Below are 15,602 nucleotides of genomic sequence, written 5' to 3'. Positions count from 1 at the left end.
CAGATATTTAAAGGCTCAACAAACCTTATTTCAACCTTATTTCAAGCTTACTAGAGTGACACCATGCATGCCAATATTGAACTTTTTTCCACAATGTTCTAATTTTCTGAGAAACTTCATTTTGATGATTATAGCTTACAGCTAGTGAAAACCCCAAATTCAAAGAACACTTAAAATATATTGGTCTGCGTGTAATGAATCTATGTAAAAAAAAATGGGTTTCACTTTTTGAATTGAATTACTGACATAAATTAGTTTTTTGATGATATTGTAATTTATTGAGATGAACACAGTTATGAGTGCAGTTTAGTTTCTCTGACGTGAGTTTTAAAGCTATAGAGGATATTTGAAATACACACTCCAAATGTAGAAGCAAAACATTTTAGAAAAAAAAAAACCAAAACTTTATTTAAAGGTTAACTAAACTTGAATCCATTACTTATAAAGATGCGCATAATATATTGTAAGTGAAGAGACACAAAATAAGTACCAAGGGAACAGAAAGAAAAAGCAAGTTAAGAAATGCTCTAGGTCAGAGTCATACTTAGGGTTCTACTTATTCCGGTTCCTGTGGGTTGAAACAATAGCAGGTAGAGGTGGTGCCAATACACACAATGAAATATTCAACATTATATCTTTTATCAAACAGTACACTGTGAGGCTGGTGTCAGGGAGGGGTTGATTATGCTTTCTTGTAGAATACTTTGCAATTTGTTGTATTTTACTGCATTATACTGCAAGGCATTCCTGACAAAAAACAGTTTTACAATAGAACGTAATATGACATGATATAAAAACACTAAAAGTATACAACAATGCACACATGTTAAGAGAGGCCCCATATCAAAAATTATTGTATTCAATGACATATGATAAAGATGTTATTGTGGCTTACCCCTGTATAATCAACATACCGTGAAATGCCAAAATATATTAGTAATGGAACAAGGCTTAAAAGCTCTGGAGGGATAAATTGTCAATGGGACATCCATTTACAGCAACATTATAAATAGGGTCCAACACCAGGGCCAAATATTTTGGCAAGTACAGTCAATGGAATAATGACAGTGTCCTCCAGAAGGGTGTTAATGTCAGGCATTGTTGTACACCATACTTCCTACCTGATGATACTTTTAAGGACATCTAAACTTGAAGGAATGCCAAGAAATTGACAAATTGCTTATCCATTCCTTGCTTGCTTTGTTACATTCAGAGCTTCATAACTTTGCAAGGACCCCACATATGCTATTATGTTCCTGAAAGATGGGATGTGGAAGGGTACTGTTGAAACCTTAATGACTGCCTTTAAATGTGGAAACTGCTGCAGTGTGATATAGTTCTCTTTTTAAGAGAAGTTTATGTTATCTGAAAGAATGTACAACATTGTATGGATAACTATTGACAACAATTTGGTATTTTAATCATCAGAGCCAGTGATAGCTACTCAGTGGTAGGGTCTGGGAAGACAGTCATTGTTACTGACATTTCTCTGTCAGTATTTAGTATGTTGACTCCTGTGGTTGATAGATATGATTCCAGATAACAGATTCAGCAGACTGACAAAACAGACAGACAAAACCCACCCTGTTTTAGTGATGAGAGGTTAGCAATTTTTTTTATTTCACAAATTGGACTTCCCAGTATCTTGTCTGAATTTTAAATGAGTGGCCTTCCTCATCCTGGGTACAGTAATCACTGAAGGTTGACAAATTTGTTCTCTTATTTCCCTGGCTTCGCCTTGGTTCCTATTGCCCAATTTTGTTTTGTCAAGACATAATAAATAACTACAACTGAGGCAAACACTTCAAATGTCTTTCAGGACATTTTCAGCTATGTGTAATTTCTTCCACCTGATGTCTCTGAGCCTCAAGGACAATGCCTGTTCCTCTCACAGACAGCTGTCTTACCAATTACAAAAATGTCTTCAGAAAATGTTTCAAAGTCTCATGTTGTTCAGTATCCCTCCCCTCTCTATATCTTACACCTTTGCTCCTTCAAACATGTATTTTACCCAAACATTGGCCCTGATTAAACCCCCAAATCCCACCAAAGGGAAGAAAGGAAAACAGATGTATCCTGCTCATTTTCCCTTCTCTCTGGTCTTTTCAGAGAGTCCTTTCATTCAGTTCTTTAAGGAGTGTTCCCCCTACAATCCTCTTGTTATTAAATAATGACTTGGGCATTCTTCAGAGGGAGCAATCATTCTCAGGAGGCTTTGAAGGGGTTTCCTCTGAAGTAGCCTCACTGGAGATCCCTGTATCTCCACTTTCTGGTCCATTGTCTAGTGACATTTTATCCAGTGCTGCAGAGTGAACAGTTTCAGACATAGTTAGAAGTTATAATTTCTACATTGAACACAAGTATCAGTCATGATCGCAGCAAAACTGTGTAAAAGTGCCCAATGAGTTATTACTTTGTGTGTAACTGTATGAATTCTTTTAAAGCAATTAAAAATAACCAGTCACAGATCAGTATTCATTCAGCAGCTAGCTTATTACAGAACAGTAATGTACAGAAGTTGCTCATTGTGAAAAAGGGGACTTGAAGCGGTTCTGTGGCTCGGTCAAACCACTTCAGGAGCTGATGTTTTGTATGGAAGTCCATGTGCTTCAGAGTAATTTAGTAACTCCAGATTAAAAAAAAAAAATTCTTGATTAAAATGCTGAGTAGACATTCTGTGACAATATGATGAATGCCCTCTCACGCATACATCACTACTGCTCTGATATGAAGCCAGGTCACCTCTACATGTCTCACATTCGACCATAGCCAGTGAAAAACACCATCCCTAATGATGTTGACTCAACAGGGGATAGATGTGACCATGCTCATCTCCTCATGATATTGACCCCTCTGAATACAGCTATCGCAAACTTAACACCCACAACCTCTGTTGGAGGCAAACTTTAAAAAATGAAGTGTCTTATATAAGGAGAGAGTTGTACATCACATTGAAGGACCTTTGGATCTTTTCTGGATCTGTGTCAGGACGTACCTTGCAGGGATGCCGAGCTGTTGCTAGGTGGCGCTGTGCTGCTGTCATCCAGCTCATCCAGGTAGAGTCGGTAGCGATGGCCACTGTCATCTTCATACTCCACGTTCTCATCATCACTGTCTACCTCTGGAGCCACATATACAACTTCAAACTCTATCTGTCCTCGCTGACAAAAACACACAAAATGAGCACTTAAAGACGAGTGTTTGCAGGTGTGTGTATGTGTACGTTTGATAACGAAAGCAGGAGGTTCATGATTCAAAACAGCAACTGCTACTGTGAAAAACAGACATAACTCATGTAACTGTAAAGTAATCTGAAACTTCTGTTTCTCCTATATGTAGAAATAGCTTTCAGGTCGACAAGACCTTTACATGAACCAGGAGATGGGCCTCCTGAACCCCCATAAAAGGATGTAGTTAAAATTATGTGGATCGGGAATGCGGTCAAAAGCCCGATATTAGAGCTTGGACCTTGGTGAGAGCAGTTGCATGCGCTCTTCTCTCTACCCTCTCTATCTTGTCTGTCTCTGTCTCAACATTGACGAGTCCTATCTCAACTTAGCTGTGAATCCTCCAAAATTCCAACTTCAACATGGAATTGATCAACTGGTCTCTCAGCGACATTGACACCATGATTTCGACAAGAGAATCAGGATTGGCTAAGCCTGCTTGCCCGGACGGAACCCATCGAACGGGCTATGTTCTCATTTCCTGCTCCCCTCCAAACATTCTCACGTTGCCTACAAGGTCACTCTCTTCCCTCCCTCTTCCTCCTCCCCCATCCCGCCTCTGCCCTCAACACTGAGTGGTAGGAGGCTGGATCGCAGCGCCCAACAGTGGCTGCAGTCATCCGCCTCTTGCCCTTCCACGCTTGACCTGGCACGGCCCATTTTGCAACAACATACACCCATAAGGCCTCTATTCAGACAATGAACTGTTCAAGTTTAGTGCACATACACAAATGTATATGTGCTGAAATATAAATTTGGAAGTGTGCCATTATTACGTTCAACAAGTGATAATTGTGAGCAATTGATGTAGTTGTATTAAAGCAATGTGGCTGTGCATAGTTTCGTTGTGCTTTTGTATAATGACAATAAGGACGATTTATTCATTCATTCATTCATAACTGTTGTCATAATTCTGTGATTTCAAGACATTGCTTGGACCTTCTTGTGCATAAGTTGTCTCTAATATTGCACAATTTATTTGGAGTAAACACAAGAAACTTGTGCGACAAAAAATGGACCAGACTCAGTGATTAACTCCCCAACAAAAAACTTTGGCCCTGCCCTATGTGCCCTACAGCTAATATCTAACTAAGCCAGTGAGCAGTGATAGCTGACATGTCTTTGGGGTCATCAGGTGGGAACCTCCTTTCACCGGTGTTTTGTCTAGTTAGGCCCACAACACCTCCAGGAGGGTAGAAAGTGATCACTGGCGTCCCAGAGTCACCCCCCCAATGCCAGCCATCACCACTCCTCACACAAAGACAACTATCTCAAGCAGCACTACTGTCAACTACTCTGACCTCTCACCAACTGCACCAGTGAAAGTAGGGCTGGGATACAGACCCTGGTTCGGGTAGGGGGGAGAAATAGAGGTGGAGATAAAAGTAGGGCTGGGATACAGACCCTGGTTCAGGTAGGGGGCGTGAAAGTATAGAGAGTGGAGGAGGTGGAGGCAATACAAGCTACACTAGCAGATTCAGCAACCAAACCCGAGCAGTCCTATAATCAAACCAAATCAAACCAATACAGACCAGCTCACCTGGACTAACCGCATGGTCTCAAAGAGGCTCAAACAGGTCACACCCTCCACTTAAACACACTTCCTCTTCCTGGATTTCTTCCTCTGCTTCTCCCAAGAGTCTGTCTATCTTAAGAGCTCCCCCTGCTGGGCCCCCAGCTGCTATTTCTTCTTCTAATCCAAATCCACTGACTGGATCTTACTGCCTCATCTGACATTTCCTTCACTATTTTCTTCACACTCTGTCCACTTCCTCCTAACTCCCTCAACAAAGCAACACCAGATCTGGCTACAAACCCTCTACATCCTACTTCCACTGGACACATCCTAACCTTCCACCCTCGTTGCTCAGCATACCTAGACCTGCATACCTCAGCTTTTTTCTTTCATATGCTTCTTCAACTGAATCCTCCCATGGCACAGTCAGCTCTATGAAATATACTTTCTTTCTACTCCTAGACCACAAAATCATATCAGGCCTTAGCTTTGTACAGGCTATTTCCTGGGGAACAACAAGCTTTCCTCCTAAATCTACCTGCATCTCCCAGTCACTAGCATCCTCTAAACTGCCTTGCCTCCTTATAATCTTATTAACTTTCCCTCCTGCTTGAACAAACTGAATTGCAACTCTCTTTGTCTTAGACCCTCCTAAATTTGCCTGCCTCCATATATCTTCAATGCCTGCAGCTAAGCTTTTTAAAACCTGGTTATGTCGCCACATATACCGTCCTTGTGACAGACTAACCTTACAACCTGACAAGATGTGCTTTATAGTATAGCAGTACCTGAACACAATGAACATAGTGGGTCTCCATTTACCCAGAGTTTTAGGTGTTAGGTGTTTAGGGAGTTGGCAATACATCCTATATTGCCCCATCAAAAATCTAATATTACTTTCCTCCATACTCCACAGCTCTTTCCTACTAAGCTTTTTCTTCTCTACACTTTCCCAGTTCAACAAATATCCCTGCTTAGCCTGAGCCACTGCCCTCGCACTCCTTAATATTTTCTCCTGTCTACGAACCTGCTCCACAACTAGCTTCCTCTTTTCTTTTGGACCTGCTCTACTCCACACCAGTTTGCCTGGGCCAAGCTTACTGGTCTTTCCATTTTCTCTGCAGCAGATATTGGAATCTCATATACCAACAGTGGCCACGTAAACCTGGGAAATAATCCAAAGTGCAAACACCACAGCTTCAACTTTCCTGGAAGTCCTGATTTATCTATTCTATCCAGTCCCTCAGCAACATCTTTCCGAAACTGCACTACCTCTTCTCTGTCATGCAAATATACATATTCCTTCCAACCAATCAGCGGTCTTTGTGTACTTACGAAATTGTTGTTCAGAGTGCTTTAACACAAAAACTTCCACAACATTTTGGAGGTCCCACCGAGAAATGATCTGGGATATGGAGACTGGTAGTTCATCTGCGGCTGTTTTTAACAGGATGATCGCCTGCTGGAGCTTCTGCATTTTAGCTTTTTTGTCAGAAGTGGTGACCGTCCTCTTGGACAACAGCATAGTGAGTGACCTTGTTTCCATATGAATTTGTTAGAAGGGTTTAGTAATTCATTTGAAAACTAATTGTGTGAAGAAAATTATTAAATAAATGTATGGGTATAGGTTCAAACACACTGATCTGGGATCACTGACCGAGGCCTAGAAATGAGAGAAGGAGTTCCTTTTTGACCAGAGAAATAAAGAAAAGTGGTCAAATAACACGTAGATGAGGCAGAGCAGCACCCTCGCCTGGGGGTCCCGTCAGACAGGAATAGCTGACAAAGCATGCAGAGAAAAAATAGGGCTGCATTCACACTGTGAGTCTTGAAGCTCAAAGAGCTTGGCCAACCTAGTGAGGCTGATTTTTGTGTATTGTGTCGTCATTGATATAGAAAGTATGAACATAGCCTACTTAAAAAGAATAAAAAAAAAAAGAATACAAAAAGAAGTATATAAAATATAGAAATAAAAATATATGCTAATAAAACATTGAAAAAGTATTAAAGCACTGGATTACTAAGTAAACTTGTATTTGTCTTTGATGAAAGAAGCCTTCTATAGATTTAAGAATTCTTGATTTATTTTTGGGGCTGGCTTGCCTGTCTGTCTGTCTCTCTGCCCAGTTGTCTATTTAATTGTCAGGTTTGCAAAAAGAAATATATAAATAGTTAAAAGCGGTTCACTATTGGTTACTATATAAGATTATGTACATAAAGCATGGTTCTAGAGCAGTGCTGTACCTACTAAAATGGCATAAAAAGGTGGGCTTCCCTCAAAGTGGCAGTTTTCAGCATTCTTTTCTTCAAACTCTTAGGAGACAAACGGGAAAGAGGTTTGAAGAAAAAAAAAAAAGCAAAAATTTGTGCGTGTAAAAAGGTAACTGCTAAGTGGACAAAACAACTTGAGAGTCTGAAATTGTGGGAAAAAGAAGCAGACAATGGAGACCAAGTTGATAAAAAAGTGAAAAATGTAAAAACTCCCACAACTGGCTCGCCTTAGTTACCTGCTGGGACAGGATGGTGACAGCCTCCTTGTGTTTGGCATCTCGTAGATTGATGCTGTTGACAGCAAGGATGGCATCTCCAACATGCAGACCTCCACATCTGTCAGCGGGTTGACTTGGATGGATCTCTGAAATTAAAATGGGAACTCCATGCTCCTTGCCACCCTGACAAGAACAAACACACAAGACTTGACTCAGGTTGAGTCTCATATATGCTTGACAGCAGGTGTGTTGTATGTTTGTCGTATGGGAAAGGTGAAGGTGATTGAAGTCTCCAATCCAACCTATTCAAGGTTTTGTTAAATGGGATTGTGTAGATATAATAAAGAGTGGAGACAAAGCCTCAACCTGTCTGTGATGTAACCTCAACTTTTCTTTGATTTTTTTTGGTGCCTAGGATGTTGGCATGTAAACGAGTCACTCCTATTAAATTACTGGTACGCCCCATATTAAAACAATACTATAATAACACATAGGCTCCACCCATACAAAAATGGCTCAAGCCATAGCTACCTTCCATAATTTCTTCCACTAAAGAAATACTTACATTTTAAAAAGGCTTCAGAGAAAAGGAAGAGATGAGACCAAAGCACAGGTGGACTGGACAGAGGAATACTGGCTCAAATTCTGACCGATGGACAGTCAAAATATGCATCAGCGTTATTCATGCAGACAGTCCCGTTGTTAAGCATGGAACCAGTCCCGATCTGTCTTCTACTGAGATGAAGTGTTGCTATCACTAAATGGCTAACTGGCAGAACTGCTGTGTAGCTTATTACAGCAATGCTGGCATGAGCAGACGGTGTGGTTAGATTGTTTTTTTTTTTTTTATTGGGAAACTTCATTTAATCATTTGCCTTGTGTGTTTATAGACACATCCCATAGGCTTCATTAGTCATTGCTGAGAACCTGATGAATAAAAAAAATAAGGGTCTTCTTACTGTGATAGAGATTCCCAGCCCCTCGTGATCTTCTTTGACTAGCACCACCTTTCTGATAGGACCTACTCCCTGGGTTTTCTTCAACATGTCTGGGTCCTGGAATCACATGGTCACACTCAGATTCCAAGGCACAGATGAAGGAGTCAACTGTTGCAACTCTTTTTTTTTTTTAGTTTTAACTCACATGATCCACAGGGGAGGGGAGTGGTTTCTTAGGATCACTGCGACCTCTGCATGCCCTGATCACAGTCTTATGGCGATGAAGGTGAATCTCTGCCTCTAGCTGGTTCCACAGCTTGTCATGCGCTGGTCCTTTCATGTCACGGCCTAGTAACTGGATCTGCTGCACCCTGAGAGATGAACCAATTTCTTGTTTCAGTCCTCAGGTGGTCATTCTCATACATACCCAAAACAACATGGAACATAGAACACAAACGTAGCCCTCTGTGCCTATCAGACTGATATGTAACCCACCATGTCCTATTGCTGGCCTATGACATTTATTATCAGCTCTGTGCTTGCATCAATACTTTGTATGGTTGACAGGTTCTGTTATTGTTGCTGTGGTATTTAATTTGGTGTCAGAGATAGTATAATATCATTACATACCTCAGCACACAATTTGTGATTATGTACTTCCAACTTACTAGCAAATATACTGAAGAGTATTTGAAGTGTTCATTGTTAGATTAATTTACATGCTTTTTGTTCCAAACCACATGATTTTTTTCCCCAGTACATCTTATATTTGAGTGTAGTTGAGGGCAATTCAAGTCCCCATCCTCTTCTTAAAGATGACCAATCAATGCCAAATATGCTACCAGTAACTACCACTGCAACTATGTATTCCAGTAATGCTGGTTGAAGGCAATGGCACTTTTGTTTTACCTTATCTGTTTAAGGGAGAGTTCAACCCTGGACAAAAAGCCTATGGAGCTAGGCCACCCCACAAGATGGACTGAAATGGCTGCCAGGTAGCCAGAAAAAGGAAATGACAAATCTAAAGTGCAGTGCTGAGAATCAAGGAACACCAGAGTCTGCAATAGACTTCAAATGCTAAGATTCAAAACTTGGAATACTTATCAACTGCTTTTTATTTTTATTTTTTAATCTGTGGAATATGAAAAATAGGAATAGACACAAAGGTGTACATAACAGCTGCTTCACAGTCAGAGCCTCTACCATCCTGCCAGTGCAATGCTGCAACCTTGAAAGGGGTGTCCAGCTTGCAAGTAAACAGTAGATGTGTTGATCTCAGTTTGTTTAGGAAATACCCTCAATACTCTCAACAAGGTATTGAATATAAAAAAGAAAATTGGATTTGCCCACAGTTACATACACTACCACTCAAAACTTTTGGACACACTTTTCTATTAATCTGAATAAGAAAGTGTGTCCAAACTTTTGACTGGTAGTGTACATTAGTGTACATTTTGAGCCTAGAGACTATGTAGAACATTTACATGCACAAAAAGCTATATAACAAACTTTAAGTGATGCAAAACTCAGAAAAACATAATACATTTTTAACAATCTGTAGGTGAACTGCTGTCCGCAACATCTGATGGAAGCCCACAATTAGGACTTGTCAATTATCACTTGTAGTATTTGCAAATTCGATGTGATTTCCAGCTCTTACCTGCCAGCAAGCTCCTTGTCTAAGTATTTGGCAGCCAACCTGGCTCCGTAAACTTCAGCCTGAAGGACTGCCATATGCCTGCGCAGGGCTTCATTTTCTTTCTTGTAGAGTCTGACCTCGGTCTCAAGCTTGGCATCTGCTAACTTCTCCTTCTTACTGGCCTCAAGTTCCTGTTCCTAGAACAAGCATGTCAGATATGACCATCAAACAGCATGCAGGTTTTAGGCCTGCATGATCTGATGGGATCTGTTGGGTCTCTTTACATAATTTCATAAAGAGTTTGGTCTAGACTGCTAGATAAATACATCTGATTTGAGTCCTAAAGATGTCCATAAATGTGTCAATAAACACCTGTATTTCAGTGTCAATTCATCTCTTTTTAAGATCCTGGGCTGGAATTAAACCCATGATACTATATTTACATGGTATGCATACTAGCACTGCCTAGGTCAGTTAATCTTTGTTAAATTCACAGCAGTTTGCACTACACAACACACAGGCACATCCATCCATCCATCTTCATCTGCTTATTCGGGGTCAGGATGCCGGGTCACAGGCACATATCAATGAGAAATGGAACATCTTTGGCCAGAATCTCTTTTTAAATGTCAAATTAGTTCATTTGTCTCACAGTTGGAAACTGTGCAGCACTGACATATTGCATATAAGCCCACAGAAAATTATTTAAAAATGGTAAAAACAAAAAATAAATTACATAAATAATGAATTACAGAAAGAAAGGAATAACCAATAAGACAAAAGATGAAGAAAAAAGTAAGAAATTGTCTGGAGTGTACATAGCAGCATCTACATGTCTTAAATTGGGCTGGCTCGTGTACTGTAGTTTTTTTGTTTTAATACATTTGGGCTGGACATAATGCAGGTGTGAGTTTGTGAATCCAATCTGAGTGACTAATGGGTGGGTATCAGGTTGTTTCCTGGAACTGCAGATAGCAAAGTCTCAAGTGATCATGATTCATTTATCTCAGGTCTCAGTTTTCCACTTGCAGGAAGTCTGAGAGGTACATCACTACAAACTTCTTCACACTAAAACAATTTTATCTACTAAAACTGTTTTATCACACACCAGTAGAAATACAAGACTATACATTTAATGTCATATATGTATGGATTGTAAACATGAGTTACAAACCGCTGTGAGCATTTAGTGTCTTATATGGTAATATTAACTGGTAAATTTTAAGTATGGTATAACTTTTTTCATCTCCCTACTGTATGGGCCTTTACTGATTGCTTGATTTATTATCAGAATGTTAAAATTTTCAAAACAATAATCTGGACTTCAGAGAGGAGAGTCACAGGTTTAATTCAGAGCGCCAGGTGTATGTGTGCCGTTCTTTGTTTAGTTGTAACATGCCATGTAGTCTGGAGTGTGTGTTAAATCAATGCTTAGAAGAAGTTTAGAGCCACCATTGGTGAGACAAATTTCATCTTAGTAGTTGAATTAATTGGAATATTATTTAAGTAGATTTTTTTTGAGAAATGACTTAAGTTTAAATTTGGTTGGGAAACATGACTTTGTCTCACGGCATAAAATTTAAAATAATTTATGTTCTCTTATTACATTCATCATATCAAATTGCAATAAACCAATCAAATTACTGGGGTTGTCTAGCATCTCTATGCTGAGTCGAATTTAGGCAGCCATTGATGTTTAAGAAGTAAAATAAATTGCAATTAACAGAACAAGTGTCTTTAATTTGAATTGTTTCCCTACTTTCAGGCATGGCTGTTGTGTCTTATTTTAAATGCATTAAACTTGATCCAAACTTTTGAAATGTGAAAAAACCCTGCTCAATTGCCCCATGTCTGGTTGTTTCCAACAGGTTGGTCGAACCTGTTGGTAGGTGAAGACATACCACTGTCCAGGAAGAAAATGTGTACTGTCTGTATGTTTGTTTATTTCACCAATTTGTCTGTAGAGTAACTCAAAACCACCTGTACTGGAGTTTGATAAGTAGCTGTATGCATGGTATATTTGTGCGATATGAGAAACACATGCAGGCTGGGGCAGTAAATTAAAATGTCACTCAGAGACAACTTAATGTCTGACAGTAATAAATCAGATCTGTCTTTTAAACTCCTGCCTGAAGTGTCATTGAATCACTGGTTAGCTGTATAGTTACACAATCCAGAGGAATTCTAAATGGATACTTTTATCCACAAAAGATTATTCACAGAAACACTCAAACTTACCATCTGTTCCACTGTTGGCGCAGGCTTTTCGGGGAGAAAAGGAAGAGGAAGAGCAGAGAGAAGTCAGAGATTAGAGAAAGTGAGGCAGATACTGTAAAGCAACATGCACATTAGAATAGGGAAAAAAATGTAACAACCAAACAAACAAAAAACTGAAAGCAATGGGAAAGCAGAGGGCATTAGCCCCAAAGCACCAGCTGCCTACAGCAGCCCAGTAATGGCCATGTCATGCAATAATTGTAAATAAAAGTCATGCTCAGTCCCTTCTGAAAGAACAATACTCTACTTATGTGGTGGAGAGGGAAACTACAGATGAAGAGACACCAATGTGTTTGAACTTATCCAAACTTCACTCTGCAGTGAAATGTATAAAACCATAAATAAAAATGTGCCTTTATTAAATAAAATGTAGAAACATTTCTAACAGGCCATATGGAATCAACCAGAGCGTGCAGATGCTTTGACGTCTTTTCATTACCTCAACAGTAAACAGTGAGTTGACTGAGTCACTGGTCAACATATCCACACATTACTGGAGGTACACTGCATGGGGCCCCTTTCTATATATATATATATATATATATATAAAAAAAGAAAGGGGCTCCATGCACATACACACACACACACACACACACACACACATACGCTATATGCTATTTTTAAACCTCCAGTTTGTAAATTAGCCATCACCATCTTAGTTATTTGAAACCAGAAAAAAATTATGCAGCCTATCCTTTACAGTCTATTTTCAACTACATGGGGCCAACATTTACAAAATTAACATAGTGTTCCATTAAAGAAAATTTGAAACTAGAGATTGAGACAACCCTAACCCTAACCCTCATTTGAAAAATATTTACTATTCTAATAAATAAACTGAGCAGTGGGGCCCTTTTCATGTAGACTTCAATACAATCTGACTTCATTTTACAATCAGTGGAGTCACCCCTGATGGTCATTACTGAAAGTTTAAGGCTTTTCAGCATTAGCTTCAGACCCAAAGTCATTGTTCACGTTTATAGAATCTATGTCAGAGGCAGATGATGGTGAAAAACAGAAGTTTGAGGCAGTTTCAGTCTGACCTCAAAGTGTGTCTTTTAGACTGTTATGTAGATAAATGCTGTTAACTATGTAGCTATAGGTTTATTCATAAATAGTGAATGTCCAGCTGATGGCAGTCAAACGTTTAAATTATAAAGCTGTAACTGACTAAGGACTGTGGAGAGTATCTCCTTCTACCTACCAGTTTGCCCTTGATAGTATCAGATTCTTCAGCCTGGCCTTGCTTGGCATGGAGCTGCAGTTGGAGAGCATGAAGCTGCAGGAGCTGGTCATGGACCTCCCTTTCCACCACTGCCCGCTCAGCTTTTGCCTCTGTCAGTTCAGAACGCAGGTCCACCAACTGGGCCTGGAGCAGATGAAAGACAGCACGGAAAGCAGTGTGGAGGAATGGGGTTTAGGGTAAAGAATAAAAAAAAAAGAAAAACAAGGAGTAAATAAAATAAAATAATAATAACAATGCTAATCAAGCTAATCAACAGCACTTTTTGCAAAAATTTTTTAAATCTGGTTTATTTACATCTTTCTTGGCATGGTTTATCAGTGTGTGTCTGTCCTTTCTGATCAGTGGAATAATCATGATGCAATTGTGCCACAATCATTAATAATCTCACAAGCACATGCAGGTAATGAAAGGTACAGTTTGACAAATGTAACCCATGAGAGAAAACAGCATGAGCAATGTTTATACTCCTGCAGTGAACAAAACAAAGACCACACCAAAGACATCCTGCTGTTAAATGCGTTTAACTCTGTTAGTAAGATTGTCCACGACCTGGCAGGTGTGGCATATCCATAGGTGGTGGATATTTGCAGGATGTGGGCTGTTTAGAGCATTGTAAATTGTGTACATTAGGCTGCAACATGAGGTAATGGTGGCAGATTAACATCACAGCAATGGGACTCAGATCAGGTGTGGGTTAGTGTGTGTGGTATGTGTTATGTTCATTCAGTGTGTTTTCATGCCAACTGCAGGATTTTATGTTAGAAATCAGCAAACACATCTGTGTCAAATAACATTATTTGAAAAAGGTAACGGTGACCTCTCAGTGATGGATTGACAATGGGCAGAGTTTTAAGGAGCAACATCTAGGTAAAAGGAAAGCAAGGAAAGCAATCCAGGGCCAATGTTAGGAACTCTTGTAACCATTAGTGCCATTATAAATGTTCACACCTAACGTGACACTGGATAGTGTTGCTGTTGGCATGGCCAGATGATTCAGGACCATGAGGAAGTGGTTTCTCTTTTGATAATGTATTGCCAAAATATCCATAAATTCATAAAATCTTTCTAAAATTGGTTTAGTGATAGTTACATTAAGCATATTGGCTTGGTTACATATCTGAACTCTTTCAATTCAAACCTCTTGTAGTACAGAGCACAGGTTTCTCTGTGATCCCAGTGCTGTTACCACTTGGTCACACGGGCAACGAAAACACAGAGGTGTGGTGATGAGGTACCATTCATTTTCAATGACAGTTAACGACGGGTGACAAGTGGAAGCAAGTGGGCCATACATCGCCGGATGGGCAGGCAAAAAAATAAAAAATAAATAAATAAATTCTATTTTATGCAAATCTTGGTTGACAAAAAACAAGGTGATTTTTTAGAATAGCCAATCCGAGAGAAGAAGGCATGGCAATCATGAAGTTCAGAAAAGAATTCAACATGGCAGACAATGTTGAATTGACATGGAATTTAATTTATCAAACGAGTTTGGCTTTTCCCTGATATTTCCTTCAGAATCTAGCCAGAAATAAACATGTCTAAACCAGAAAACCTCATTGTTATGACTGGATGTTTTTTGTAACATCAAATGTTTTGAGTTAACACCGTGGGCTACCACAGGTTTATATGAGCATCACCATGCAACACATTCAGTGAAAACAAATCAGCCCGTACTTCCGTTCTGCCTGGTAAACAATGATGGGGAAGAAACTGAACGTGGCTATTTTGTGCTACCCAGTCCTGTGGGATTTAACATTAGATGTTGTAAAGAAACACAAAGGCCTGAAGGCAGACGTGTGGACCAAAGTGGCAGTGGAGATGGAGATGTCTGGTGTGTATCTAGGGGCCTATAGTGTAAACTGTAATGAATGAACAAATTAAAAGACACATGGCCAACCAGCTAGCTCTCTGCTAGCTACACCTGTACAGATTTATACTTGTGACTCTGTGTCAGAACACCTACATACTTTTCTGTACATAATATCTTGGCCAAACGTGCCAGTTGTTGCCCAGTACCTGATTAATTGTGAAAAGCAAAATGTAAAGGTAGACCTACCCACTAGTTATAGGCTAGTATTACTATGTTCTATGGGATGAAGTCATGGGTTATCTTTTTGTAAGCAATATGATTTCCAGGACAGAATTATCTTTGTGCTTGTCTCTGAGCTATTGTGAATGTCCGTGCTCAATTCTAGTTGACAAGATTAAGAAAAAGTGGAGAAATCTGAGGACAACATACAGGCGAGAGGTGAATAAGGCCAGGAAGA

At 39.6% G+C, this 15,602-nt stretch overlaps 1 protein-coding gene across 2 annotated transcripts in view; it reads right to left on the bottom strand.

Moving 5' to 3' along the window:
- Window positions 1-319: 319 nt before the first annotated feature.
- gopc (golgi-associated PDZ and coiled-coil motif containing) overlaps window positions 320-15,602 on the bottom strand; it is a 31,126-nt gene continuing 15,843 nt past the window's right edge. The window contains exons 2-9 of one of the 2 annotated variants that reach the window (XM_029496230.1): window positions 13,291-13,455; window positions 12,048-12,071; window positions 9,831-10,006; window positions 8,376-8,541; window positions 8,192-8,287; window positions 7,251-7,415; window positions 2,996-3,161; window positions 320-2,302 (exon numbers count right to left, since the gene is read on the bottom strand). In XM_029496230.1, the coding sequence (XP_029352090.1) occupies window positions 2,187-2,302; window positions 2,996-3,161; window positions 7,251-7,415; window positions 8,192-8,287; window positions 8,376-8,541; window positions 9,831-10,006; window positions 12,048-12,071; window positions 13,291-13,455 (1,074 nt within the window). In that variant the 3' untranslated portion in view covers window positions 320-2,186. The remainder of the gene's footprint in view (window positions 2,303-2,995; window positions 3,162-7,250; window positions 7,416-8,191; window positions 8,288-8,375; window positions 8,542-9,830; window positions 10,007-12,047; window positions 12,072-13,290; window positions 13,456-15,602) is intronic. The other variant, XM_029496231.1, reaches the window with a different exon arrangement.

The sequence above is a fragment of the Echeneis naucrates genome, chromosome 24 (assembly GCF_900963305.1).
Source record: "Echeneis naucrates chromosome 24, fEcheNa1.1, whole genome shotgun sequence".
NCBI classification, from domain to species: domain Eukaryota; kingdom Metazoa; phylum Chordata; class Actinopteri; order Carangiformes; family Echeneidae; genus Echeneis; species Echeneis naucrates.
This window is presented reverse-complemented; position numbering and strand designations above follow the sequence as displayed.